Raw genomic sequence first — 12,980 nt, forward strand, 5'->3', positions numbered from 1 at the left:
ATTAGTCAACAGGAAAGTATAACACAGACATCCATAAAATGTTGGTTTAATCCAATTACACATATTTCATAGAGGATCCAGTTGTAGCTGGGAGGTCTGACACATGCTCTTCCATTCAGACTTGTCTCACTTCTCCGTTCATTGCTCTTGCGTCTCTGTTTGCATGCACGGTGTTTGTATTTTTGTGTGTGTGTATGAGAGACTGCAGAAGCTTTACCACTTTACTGTGCATTCAAGTGAGTGTGTGTGTGTGTGTGTGTATGTGTGTTCAAACAAATATCCCCAAACTACTCCAGGCCCTTTGGAAGCTTAGCTCTCACCAGGATGTCCCCACAGGCCCAAGTCTTGGTAGGGTGCCTGGTCTTAGCCCTGCATGCGTCTTGGCTGAGCACTGTCAGACTAAACCCTACACTTGATAGGCTGCCTGGAGCGAGAGCTATCCTCCCTTTCCCTAAACCTCCCCCCTTCCAATCCTCACACACTCCCCTAGGCCACCATCTTCTTGACCGAGTAGGCCAGAGATCACCCCGCATTCCACCAGCATAACCACAATACACAATGAACCTTGCTTTTATTTCATGCAACATTGTTTCCAGCTCATTGAAAGTAAAAATGAACAGCAAATATTTTCATTATGCTTCAATTAGCAGATTTTCTCCACTGATCCAATTTATTGTTTTGTCAATAAAACAAGAAAAATTGTGAAAAATTCTTTGCATTTTTGCCTAAAAATGACCAAAACTGATTTACTGATTATCAAAATAGTTGCTTATTATTTTTATTTTCTCATCTCATCACTGCAGTTCTAATTGTTTTCAGTTCTCATCCAATTGTTCTGATTCCAGAGAAATGCACTGAATTATTTAGGTTATATCACAGCTGACTAGGGCTGAAAGAATTTATGTTCTTGACTGCAGTTCCGGTTTGGGGGCTGTTTCACTCTATGAAGAGTGAACACTGTGTCTGCTAACATCAGCAGTCCAATAAGAAGTCTCAAAGAAGAGGCAGATACACAAACATCTCTGTCCACACAAGGGGCACAGCTTCTCTATTGGAAAACCTTTTGGTCCTCTATCGCTGGTGGTATTCTTCCCTCCACCCACACAGACACAGTGCAACAGCACAAGTTCATGCCCTTGTCTAAAGCTTTGCAAATGAAATCGTAAATGTAAAATGACTGATTCAGGATTTCCACAGTGTGCACCAAGTTAACTGTAAGACTTCTTATGACCTGTAATACCAGACAGAATGACATTTCATAACTGTTTCACAGTCAAACCAATGGAGAACCACACATTTACTGTTATAAAAAGTTATAACTAATGTGACTGTCTATAGCAGGTGAGAAAAAAAAAACTATTAAACAACTTTACAAATTAAACTCAAGACTTTTAGGTACCTTGTTGCTTTTTAAGACTTTCATACTGCAGACACCCTGCTGATTGAAGTAGCTAAAAGCTGATAGTTGGTAGATATAGGAAACATTTAATGAAACAATTCCAAAATATTTTGTAATTACCAAAAGATGTAAGAACTTAAAACTTCCCCTTATGGGTTAACCAAAGCAGCAGCATCGTGCCCGTCGTCTCTTCACCCTGTATCAGCTTGTTACTAGACTCCACTGCCACTGTGACATCTTCACCCCACTGCTGAATATCAAATAGGCCAACTTGAAATTGACCAACACCAAAGCTGAAGATGAGATGTCTTTTCTAAAATGCAGGGGGAGGCAAGAGCCTGGAGGTCAGAGGTTAGACAGACTGGCTTGTGTCTAGTCGTGTGATCACCAGACGGAAAATGTGGAGCGGAAAAGTGAGTCAGACGCTGTCTTTTTATTGAGCAGGGTTGAGGTGTCCTCAAGCAACTAACGTGATTAGAGCTACACAATTAGCTGATTAATTGATAAGTCACTCACAAGAAAGTTAATCAGCATCGTTCTCTTTTAGGGCACTCAATCTCTGACTTCTACCTTAAAACAAACACACAAAAGATATTATTTAACACTCGATTAAGCATAAATACAACAAATTTTGACTGCCGGTTAATCATCTGTCAATTTTCTGAGAACAATGCCAAACATTTGACGCTTCAAGCATTTCAAATGTTAAGATGAGTTGCTTTAGCTTGTCTTAAATGCTAGTTTTAGATTGACCATTTCAAAATGAAGCAGACCCACATGTCAAACATTCAGTGTTGGCATTTCTGGGCTGGCAACAGCACGTTTTTCCGTACATTTAGAGCGACTGTGAAGATGGGATACTAGGAATAACTTGATGTCTTCCATTTTCCTGGCTCAGGAACTTCGGTTACCAAGAATGGAACCACTTAGGTTCCACTCCAGCAAGAAGAAATGGAAAGAAAAGGGTTAAGTGACAGTCAAGAGTGGGATGTTTGAGTGTTGGAGTTTCCACCATGTGAGGAGCTGAAGCCTGGTAGAGTACAAGCTGGAGAGAAACTCAAAATGAGAGCAACAGAAAGAGAGAGAGGGGGCCTGCAGGCACCGAGCAGCGTCACTCAGTCTCTCCATTTCCCATCAGCCCTCCCGCCACCTCAACCCGCGTATAACAACTCCCTCCCGGCCCCCATCCCATACTGTCCATCCCCCGCTCCCAGCGCCAGCCTATCAACAAGCTCCGGTGCCTGTGATGTCACAGTGCAGTCAAATTTTGTGTAAGCCAATCAAGGAATGTTACTGAGCCCCAAAAGAGAGAGTCTGCAGGGCTAATTCAAAGCAAGCCTGAGAGACAGACGGCCAGAGAAACGGTGATGAGAAGGAAAACATGAAAAAGCTGATTGAGTCTGGAAGAGATACATGGACAAAAAGAGGGACGTGAGACAGGACACAGCCTAACAGAGATGCTAGTGAGCAACTGTGTTAACAAGACATTTAAAATAGAAGCAAAGACCTGAAATAGAAGGCAGCAAAAAGATATATTAATTAACATGAAAGTGGAAGACTATCTAGAATATCCTTCATCATTAAAATTAAAAATGTAGAGCTGCAACAATTAGCCAATTAATTGATTGACAGAAAATTATAGACTGATAATCAATTAATGTTTGTCTTTTTTTTTTCAAACAAATATCCCCAAAACTTGCTGGTAAAAGCTGTTCAAATGTAACACTGCTTCCAGTTCATGATGCACGATTGTAGCCTAAAACTAGTAACTCCAATCCATCACCTTAGGCTGAAAAAAATTATAGCAGTATTCACTATTTTCTACATTTTATAGACAAAAAAAAAAGATCATAACATTAACCTGCAGATTGATGGATAATAAAAATAAGTGCCCTATAGGCAAGATACATACTCATACCTATCTTACCTGTACATGCCACCTGTGCCTACTTGAAAAACGTACAGAACAACAGCTGAGGCTGTTAAAACATCTTTGTGTGGTTCAGCATGGAAAATCTATGGCCCTGTCTCTGCGGACACATGCAAGTTGTTTAAATATGAATTTAAAGTTTGGATGATGGTCAGCCTCACTGATGGTGGCCATAAATGATACAAATGTTTTCTACTACACCTTAGTGCAGCAGATCCCAGTCTGTGACAAACTACTACATCTGGAAACCTGTGCATTAGTGTACAACAATTAGTCATATGAAGTAAGAGAGTCCATTTTAAGCTAAATTGCAAGCTTCTCTGATATGAGGATTTGCTGCTTCTCTCCATTTATACATTTAATATTTTAGGATACTGGACTGGTGGTTGGAGAAACTACATCCGAGGACATCATCTTAGACTGGAAACTGCAATGGATTTTTCACTATTTTCTGACATTTCAGGCACCAAACAATAAAGTAATAAGGAAATAACCAACATAGACCTTGATACCAAAAATAACTGTTGGCTGCAGCCTTGTGATATATCCTCAAGAAAGAGCATCTGTCACACTATTTGCCAACTTTGGTTATCACCTGATAGAGAATTAACATACAGAATTAACGGTGGCACCTCAGCCCAGCCCTTGCAGACATCCAGTATGGGGAATGCCAGCAGCAAAGCCTAATGGGAGCAGAATCAAGCTAAGTACTAAGAATGGGCATGAATTCTGTCCATGTAACTGCTAATATAATACCTACACGTTGTTACTAGTACTAAAAGTTTTTAGGATGCCTTATTTTGGTGATATAAGCACTTTTGATAACAACGATAACAACAACAAAGCAAATTTAATTACATGATCTTAATATAAACAGGTATACAGGAACTTTTAAATAAAACATTGTATTACACTAAAATATTACAAAAGACCTACAAAAAATGATGATGTTCTCACAGTTAGAGCAGCTGTGCACTCCTTTGGCATGTGACAATTTTAAATTCTGTGTTTGGACACAACCACAACAATCGTGCACCATTCCTGTTGATATGAACTCATTGTCCACCAGACAGCAATGATTCCCTGTTGTTTCAGGAGCAAGTTACACTGTCCAGTTCAATCGGTACCAGAGTCCTGAGCGTTGCTACACAGCTATGTTTCAATTTCAGATCACACTGAGCCGTCCATCACACTCATGCTGCCAACCTCCAGAAGATCTTGGTGACTATAGTTGAGCTTCACTGTATAAACACTCCTTTTCAATTTTATTTTACAGTTGAAGACATGTAAACTGACAAAAGCGCTGATTATTTGGTTCGTGAGAGGCCGCTGCATCTACATGTGCTGCCATGGCAACCAATACTCAAATTTTAATCCAATCTTACATGCTTGACAATTTTCAATATGCAAACACAATTCATTTGGGATTCAAAAAAAAAAAACTAGTGAGACTCCACACACAGCCATATTAAGCACAGAGGTGGTGTCAATAAAGAGCATGCTATATAGGACAGTATTATAAAGGGCTGGGAAACAACTAGGAAGGGAAATGGAGAGGCAGGAAATGAGAACATGAACATCTGCCCACACAGCCTATCTCCTCCATAGACCCACACCCAAGCCAATGCTTACTCACACAAACATACACTGAGTGTTTGTCATCACAAGCAGCAACCATGGATGAGGCTACAACTCAGGACTGTCATAGTAGGGGGGAGTTTCAGTGGTAGCGGCAGGTCATTTGATCTTCTGAAACAATCTCAAATCTTGTTTTCACACTGATATCACTCACTTTTGATCACCCTAGACACGGCTGCACACATCTGTTCAGGGAGACCAGTTCTTCGGGTGAACATCCACTTTCTGACATTAGAAACATGTTTTTTTACTGAATCCTCTGTCACTCTTTTGACCTAAGATACATCTAACATTAACACTAGAATATAAAATATTCCATAAATGCCAGCTATTTTGTTTGGTGATGCTTAAGCAGAGATGGATTTGATCTCATAAAAAGTAACTGCAACTTAACACCAATCGCACACAGTGTGCTGCAGCAGCTACTGCAGCTTGTGCTTATTCACATTTGATTAATCAACAAGTGTGTACATTTTATACAAAACAGATCTTGAATTCCAAATAACTGTGGTCCTACCAAGTTGCCACAAGGAAGCTAGCTTGTGGTAAAAACCGTTTACTGTGACTAGATGTATGTGCAGCTTAGCCTCTTAAGAAATGTGATGATGGGGACTCTGCTGAATTAATCTAATAGCTGCCATGTGTCTGTTCAAATGGCTGTCCTGAATTTGGCAGGATAGCAGTGAAACAAGCCTCACATCTTCACTTTGTGGTACAACCACCAGACTTGCGAGAGAGACAACTGCAATGTAGGAAATTAACACCAGTCAACAGCCAAACCAAGTGTGGGCACTGTCAAAGTTTGTAAGTTAGTCAGTTTGTAGATTAGTAAACACTACAACACCTTTAAGCAGGTTCTGAATCATAAGTGGCAGCATGGAGAAAATCCTCACCAGTTTCTAGCCAAAAGAAATGTGGGAACTGACACCAAAGTTCTTCACTTTTTAAGTTAGTAAACACTGTAACTCATTTAGCACATTCTGTGTGCTAAATGTGTGTGTTTTCACACTCCAGCAGCCTCAGTGCAAGTACTTATAGGTTCACAGCTTTTCAAGTCAGGTGTCTATATGAAGACTGAAGCAGGCTTTACTTGCTGTAATCATTCCTCCAGTTCAATCTGGCCTTTAAGAGATCTTTTCTTCATGTGCTTTTAATGTAAATAGTCCAAAGATCTGTGCAAAAATGCATCAGAATGTTTATCTGGAGCTAGTTTGGGGGGGGATGCTGAACCAGCTCAGATTTTGATGTAATGCGACATCATCCGGTAAGAAAAAAAAAATCCAAACGCACATTTGCTTTGTACTGTGAGAACCGTATTTCTGCTATATACTATGCAGTTGTTGTGACAAAAGGTAATGTAATTGCTGCTATGATAATGTTCCAGCCTTGTAAAATCCTGTCTCCTGAATGAACACAGGGCTGATTTTAGCTGCTGAGACTGCTAAAGCTGGATACTGGTTTCAGATAAACTTAGGAATACATTGCACACAACAAGGGCTGTAGAGTTTGACCTCCATCACTTACACTGGAAGTGCTTTAGGAAGGGCTCTTTTAATGGCCAGTATGTACATGAGGACCAATTACAGCAAACAAAACATATGTTTCAGCGTTTGTATGAGCACTCAGTTACTGTTTTTAAAAAAGACATGAGAACTGTGGACCTATCCTTGGATGAGTTCAAATTGTCATGGTCACATTAAAGACTCATTTGTGTCTTAATTAATGTGCAGCAAGTCTTGGTAACTCTTGTTTGCAGGTTAAAACATTTAAACCTCTGTGGCTACGGCACAGAAACTCTGGGACATCTCATCTTCCCCTCCCTCCCTTGGGATGATAAGACTTATGGTATAGCCTATACTTAGTCACCAGCACTTTACTGTGCTTTGGGGAAAGCATGAGGAAGGAGCGCTGCAGGTGCCGGAAGAGTGGCTTGTGGCCTGCATGGTAAAAACAAAGGCATCTGGGCCTATGCAGCCAGCTTTTGTCCATGGTTTTCTCACAAGAAAACCCTTTGCTTTTCCAAGATGATCATGCATTGTCTTGCAAAGTAGCAGCCATCTTTCCAAGAGTTCTGCTTTGTCTAATGTCTAGTGGATGTGGTCTCAGGAGACGCTTCAATCAAGTGCTTGACTTTGAACAAAAATTATTATTGTAACAGTTTAAAAACTAATTAGTAGTATGTCCATTTAGTAATATGATTTTTATGCTTTGTGGTTTCAGATTATTGCTCAATTAGGCCTATTTCTAATATTTCAATTTTGTCTTTCAATGGCAAACAACCTTTACGGTAGCCATGCTCAAAAGAACAAATTTATGATATTAATGTGAACAGTTTCATTTATTTTTGATTAATTAGATTTAATTTTGAACTACAGCGTGCTAGATTTAAAGTATACCATTTTAACACTACTAAGTAGGAAAACAACAAAACAGTTTTGAAAACAGGATTTGTAAAGACATGGCATACAAGCTTAGCTGGATAAGAGTCTGACAGAGGGAGAGACACCAAAGTTAGTAACACTTGGCTGGCAACGCATTTCTGACCTGCTCTGGACATAATCCTGCTCTCACTCAGGTAGGCCCCGTTGCATCTGACTAAATAGTAGGGCTGTGACATTCACTACAGGCTATTTCTGATGCAGTTACAGGGCCATGGAGCGCCGCAGCATTCCTGTTTAGCTAGACAACTATCAGTCATTGCATTTGAGTGCAGTATGTCTTCAGTCACTCTTTGCATTCCCGCCCTCTCTCTTTAACACGGACATACAGTTTAACAGAAGCACACAATTAAGATACTCAACCATTACAGGAAAAACAAGGGACTCCAATCATGCCCAAAAATGTGAATGAAAGATATCTGGTTCATGGACGAGGAGACTGATCTGTTCACCAAGGAGATACACCTGTAATCCACTGTATACCTGTCAGGGTGCACACACCATTATATGGTGTTTCTGACCATTTTTGACAGTGAAATTTGTAGTCAACATTTTTGCAGTAACCTAACAAACAATTAAACCATGTATTAATCTCTTTTGTTTGTTTGTTTGTTTTGTAAAGGGCATTTAATTGTTCCTCTGTTCTCATATCCAGTGATCCAGGAAACAGGTCTCCCAAAAAAGAAACTACCACTACCTTAATTAACCTCTGTTCTAGCTACAGTAACTTCCCTGTGCCTATTTTACACAATATATGCAGGATGTGAACCTGAGCAACAGATATTAGTGGGAACAGAAAAGAGGAATCTTAATTAGGTATTAACTGGCGCTGCCTGTATAAAAAGCAAAACCAATATCGGTTAAAAATATGAAAAATACATCTTTGATGATTTGATTTACCCCATGTCAGCTTACCCCAATTAAGAAGTAGCCTTTTATCCTCTTTTCTGCACTTTCTTTGTAAAACCATCCATTTCTTATTGTTTAAGGTGTTTCTGCAAGTCAGTAAAATGCTAATTATGTTCATTATCATTATTAAGGAGTATCCCGGGTAATAGTTGAATGGCACACAAAACTTTTAGTTCGCTATGTTATCTTAAATATATAGAAACACTGTGATTACATTGGATGCATATTTACATTTAAGTAGTTGTTTTGGCTCATGTTAAGTTACACAAAACAAAAGAAACGAGAGAATGGGGGGAGTTCAGTAACCGAACCACTACTCTTCATCACCATCCTCCTCTTCACAGTCACCATCATCTGTGAAGCACAAGGCTCTTTAGCTTTAAGGAAATAAAAGAAGGGAAGGAAAAGACGAACCACGTTCTGTAAATACATAAAAGACCAACGGCTAATAATGGCGAGTCCGCCGTAAAAACATTACGGGAAGATCCTAAAATGTTGTCCTCTCACAACCTTACCTCCAACCCGGTACATATTCGCTGCCATGACTGCCCCCGGTCCCTGGCTTCCTCTCCAGGTAGAGGGGTGGCTCTCTTCTCTCCCTCGCTGCCGGAGCTGTGTTAGCACTGCCGCCGCTGTGTGTTGGAAAATGGTGGATTGATCAATACGAAAGTGACTAACTGAGAGGCCTTAAAGAGACAGTACACTTCATTTATAAAACCGAAGTTTGGCGCCAGTGTATTGGTACAAGTACTTTACCAAATTACTGGTTTTAATTCTACAAATGCTGTTACCATTAACCGTTAGCATTTTCGAAATCTACGCCAACTACTACACTACTTTCTGCTGCCGTGTGACGTCACTGGCTCTTCCAAAACCCACTGACTGTACCAGCTGTTAACTTTATGTTAGCATTACCTGTTATATTAGATATTTCAAAACTGTTAATTATACATCTCCTCAGATAATAGCTATCTTATGTGCCAAATGAAGGACAAAATCAACTTTTGACAAAACAGGAACAAAACAACTGTACAAACAGAGAAGTTTCAGCACAGAATTGTAAAATTGAAGTATCACTATGGATGGATCAAGAAACAATGGGCCCCTGGGCACAGACAGTATGTTAAAAATAACAGCCAAAAAGGAGACTGTGGAGTTGGCATTGCAAATAAATAAAGACAAATATCATCTAGAAACAAATAAACGACAATAACAAAATGTTCTATTCGGACTAGCTGTAATGCACAAAAGTAAACAATAAAACTATAGCAGTATTTTCAGGTGAAAACTGAGTTGTACACATTTGAAAAGTTGGCTATTGAAACACTTTCCTGAATTTCCCTTGAGATCACCAAAGTATCTAGCTATCTATTTATCAATCTATCTACTTTGAGTAAGAAAATTAAACACTGGTATTTAGAACAAACAGGTATTTAAAATCAATGGTATCAATGTAGGACAACCTCTGTCAGTGCATTCCATGGATGAGACAGGATAAGAGGGATGTACAACTGTGGAAAAGTTTAAAAATCTCTTAACCTGGAACTTGATGTGCCAAAAATGAAGTATCCCTGTCCCAGTCGTAAAAACAGCACTGTGATCTTAAATGCTTCTGCCTAGTGGTGTAAGCTGAGGTCCATGAACCACCAGGGGAGGGCTCCATGGGCTTAGTTCCAAAGGGGAACAGGATTAGTTAAATGTGATTAACATGAGATGTAAGCATGGTTACTAAACTTTACCTCTAACTTCTAACTTCAGTAACTACGTTAATGAAAGTTTAAGATTCAAATACCTGGCCTAATTGTCTTTTCTTAAATGTTTATGTAGTTGCCACTAAATATACAGTATGTAAGCTCACTTATACCTTTGTATTTATCATTTCATAGTATTTTCTTCAGGCTTTCTAGATAGGATAGGATGTGGTGATATTCTTGCCCAGTACCTGCAACATGATAATAGTTTTGAAGTGACTGTAGTATGATCCCTGTTAAATCAATTATTTTTCTCATGATGTCTTTAAATTTGCTCAGTTAAAAGGTCAACTCAGTTGTTAATTTGTTTTGTGTGTGTGTGTGTCTTTCCCAGTATAAACATTTGATTTTGCACACATCTACAATGGCATTATAGATATTAATGTTTCTGATGAATTGAAGATCATTATGAATCAACCTGTGGCTGTTATTTGCATGCTATAATGCAGGTTCATTCATTCATTCAGCTTTCCATACACATCAAATTCACATATTTATAGCTCATACTAAGTTTCAAATATTTACCCTCTAACTTGACACTACAGTAGTTGCACAAGGAGCAGTAATATTATGGGATACATTAGTACCATGACACGGAGGTTTAGGACTATCAATCTTATTACAGCCACCTACATAGTTAATTGTATGGGCCTACATGCATGAGACTGAATACATTTTGAATTTTGATATAATATGCCATAGAAAACTGGGACTGTAACAAAGACTGTGTTCCTGTTTAACATGTACGACAAACAGTGTATTGGATATTATGTTAACATTATGTTATCATAGTCAAAATCTAATTGTTTAAAAACATGAGTATCACATCTGGGATTTTTTGTAAAAAATAAAGAATAAAAAAAGTGTATTTAGCTGAATACTATACGACTAGAGATATAGGATATATTGTGTAGCCTCCAGTGATTATCTCAGTATTCACTGTGGAAATGAATGTACTGTAGAGACGGAGGAATGTTGTGGTGAAGGCTACATCTGATCTATACCATATGGAAGCCTCAATTACTGTGGCCTAACACAGGGGACTACAGTCTGCAGTCACATGACTCTTATAAGCCAATTGTGTGCTGTCAGTAGACTCTACTGCTCAAGTGTGCAGTTTCAGTGTTGGAGCTGTGCCGCATTGGAGGGACCCCATGTTGTGTCTCAGGGCTTTTTTATAAAAAAATAAGAAGACAGATAGGGTGTGTGTGTGTGTGTGTGTGTTTAATTCTGTGTTAAATAAATGAAAAGGCATTATTCCCCAATAGATATTTTTGCACATTATATATTTATTACCCGATATGTACTATGCTGCTCACTGCTGTGTGCAACATACAGTGTGCTTCTGTATTATTCAACTGAATATTGCTATTTGTAGTTTTACATATTGCTCACAGTTCACATTATTTCATACACTTATGTTGCTAAATAATTTCCATTTGGGCTGATAAAAATGTATTGTATTGCAGGATATCCCTGCCCAGTGAGTGTTACTGTGTTGTATATATCAGAGCTGAGCTGTCTTTTATGCTGTTCCCCAATAAACATAGAATAAAAATGTGCTAATACTTCATATGGTCTTAATTAAAGGAGGAGGGATCAGTGATGTTGCCTTGTATTAGGGAAGTGTGGCTACTTTCATTAACACCCTTTATTTATTTGGCTGCTTGCTGCTGTGCATATGTTCTTTTGAATCCACTTTCTTTGCCAGATGCTGCAGCAGTCAGGAAGACAGGCAAGCGAGCATGAAGGCAGAACTCTACGCAGCACAATACAGCGCATGTGTTCTCCCTGATGAATCTCAGTCTGTGGAGATGGATTGGCTTGAGACAGAAACTCCCCTTGGTTTGGTTGCAGTCCTGGAGGATGACCTCTGGCTTCTCTTTCTGTCTGTTACTTTTTCATTTAGCAGATAACTGCACAGGAGAGTCAAAGACACTGAGGAAATCAATTATGCCTGTTTCCTGGCACAAACTATCCCATATCTTTGATTGTGCTTCCTCATTTGTTCTCTCTCTGGGGTTATGCTTGTATCCAGAGACGCTATGGGAGGCACAGCAATAAAAGGACTATTGTTAGAGCCCTCTCTCCTCTACACCTGACTGTCAAACTGTGCATAGGTGTGTTTTGTATTGTGAGTGAAATAAAACACAATGATTATCCAATTATCATAATTAACAAACAATAGGCCACTTGCCAGCATTCTCTGTGAGCCAGGTGAGTGACTGTACTGTTCCAAGCTGCACCACAGTCTTTGTATGGTAAAGACAAGTTGAATCACCCCTGCTCTGTCTCACAGTGTAAGGTATAGTAAACATACAGTAGCTCAAACTGTAAAGTACAGAGGTCCGGTACAGCAATCCAAAGAGGTTCCAGAGATTTTATGAATGCATACATCATGCTCTCACCTGAAGAAACATCACTATCATTGAAGTTTTATATGTTATGGTTTTGGGACTCGCTTCCTGTTCTTGTGCTTTTATTTTGTATTTTTCCTGTCCTGTGTCACCTCACCTGCCCCAGCTTTACCCTGGTTTCTAATGACTACTCATTGTTTCCACCTGCTGCTTGTTACCCTCTGGTTCCCAGCCCATATATTCTCCTCCTTTCCTTCAGTCCCTTGCTGGTCCATGCTCTGCATGCTACATCTTGTCTGTTCCTGTCCTGTGTCTCCTGTTCTATTTTCCAGTTTGCTACCTATGGAACTTGTCACCTTGTTTCTTCTTCTCTGGTTTGTTTGTTTGTTTATTTTATTTATTTGTTATCTAGCTCCCTGACAGCTCTGTTTTGTTGAGATTTAGTTTCTATGGTCTGGTTGAGCTCCCCTGGTTGTACTCCTGTTGACTCTGTACCTAATCCATCATATTAAAAGACTATTAAGAACTCAGTCCTGGTCTGTGTCTGCATTTTGAGTC

The 12,980-nt window shown here is 39.3% G+C and overlaps 1 protein-coding gene across 1 annotated transcript in view; it reads right to left on the minus strand.

The window, feature by feature from the left end:
- The window catches only part of mta1 (metastasis associated 1), a 36,755-nt gene extending 27,580 nt beyond the window's left edge, over positions 1-9,175 (minus strand). Inside the window, exon 1 of the mRNA XM_020607986.1 lies at positions 8,830-9,175. Coding sequence (XP_020463642.1) covers positions 8,830-8,857 — 28 coding nt within the window. The 5' untranslated portion in view covers positions 8,858-9,175. The remainder of the gene's footprint in view (positions 1-8,829) is intronic.
- Between the last annotated feature and the right edge of the window lie 3,805 nt (positions 9,176-12,980).

The sequence above is a fragment of the Monopterus albus genome, unplaced genomic scaffold (assembly GCF_001952655.1).
Source record: "Monopterus albus unplaced genomic scaffold, M_albus_1.0 scaffold90.1, whole genome shotgun sequence".
In the NCBI taxonomy this organism is placed as follows: Eukaryota; Metazoa; Chordata; class Actinopteri; order Synbranchiformes; family Synbranchidae; genus Monopterus; species Monopterus albus.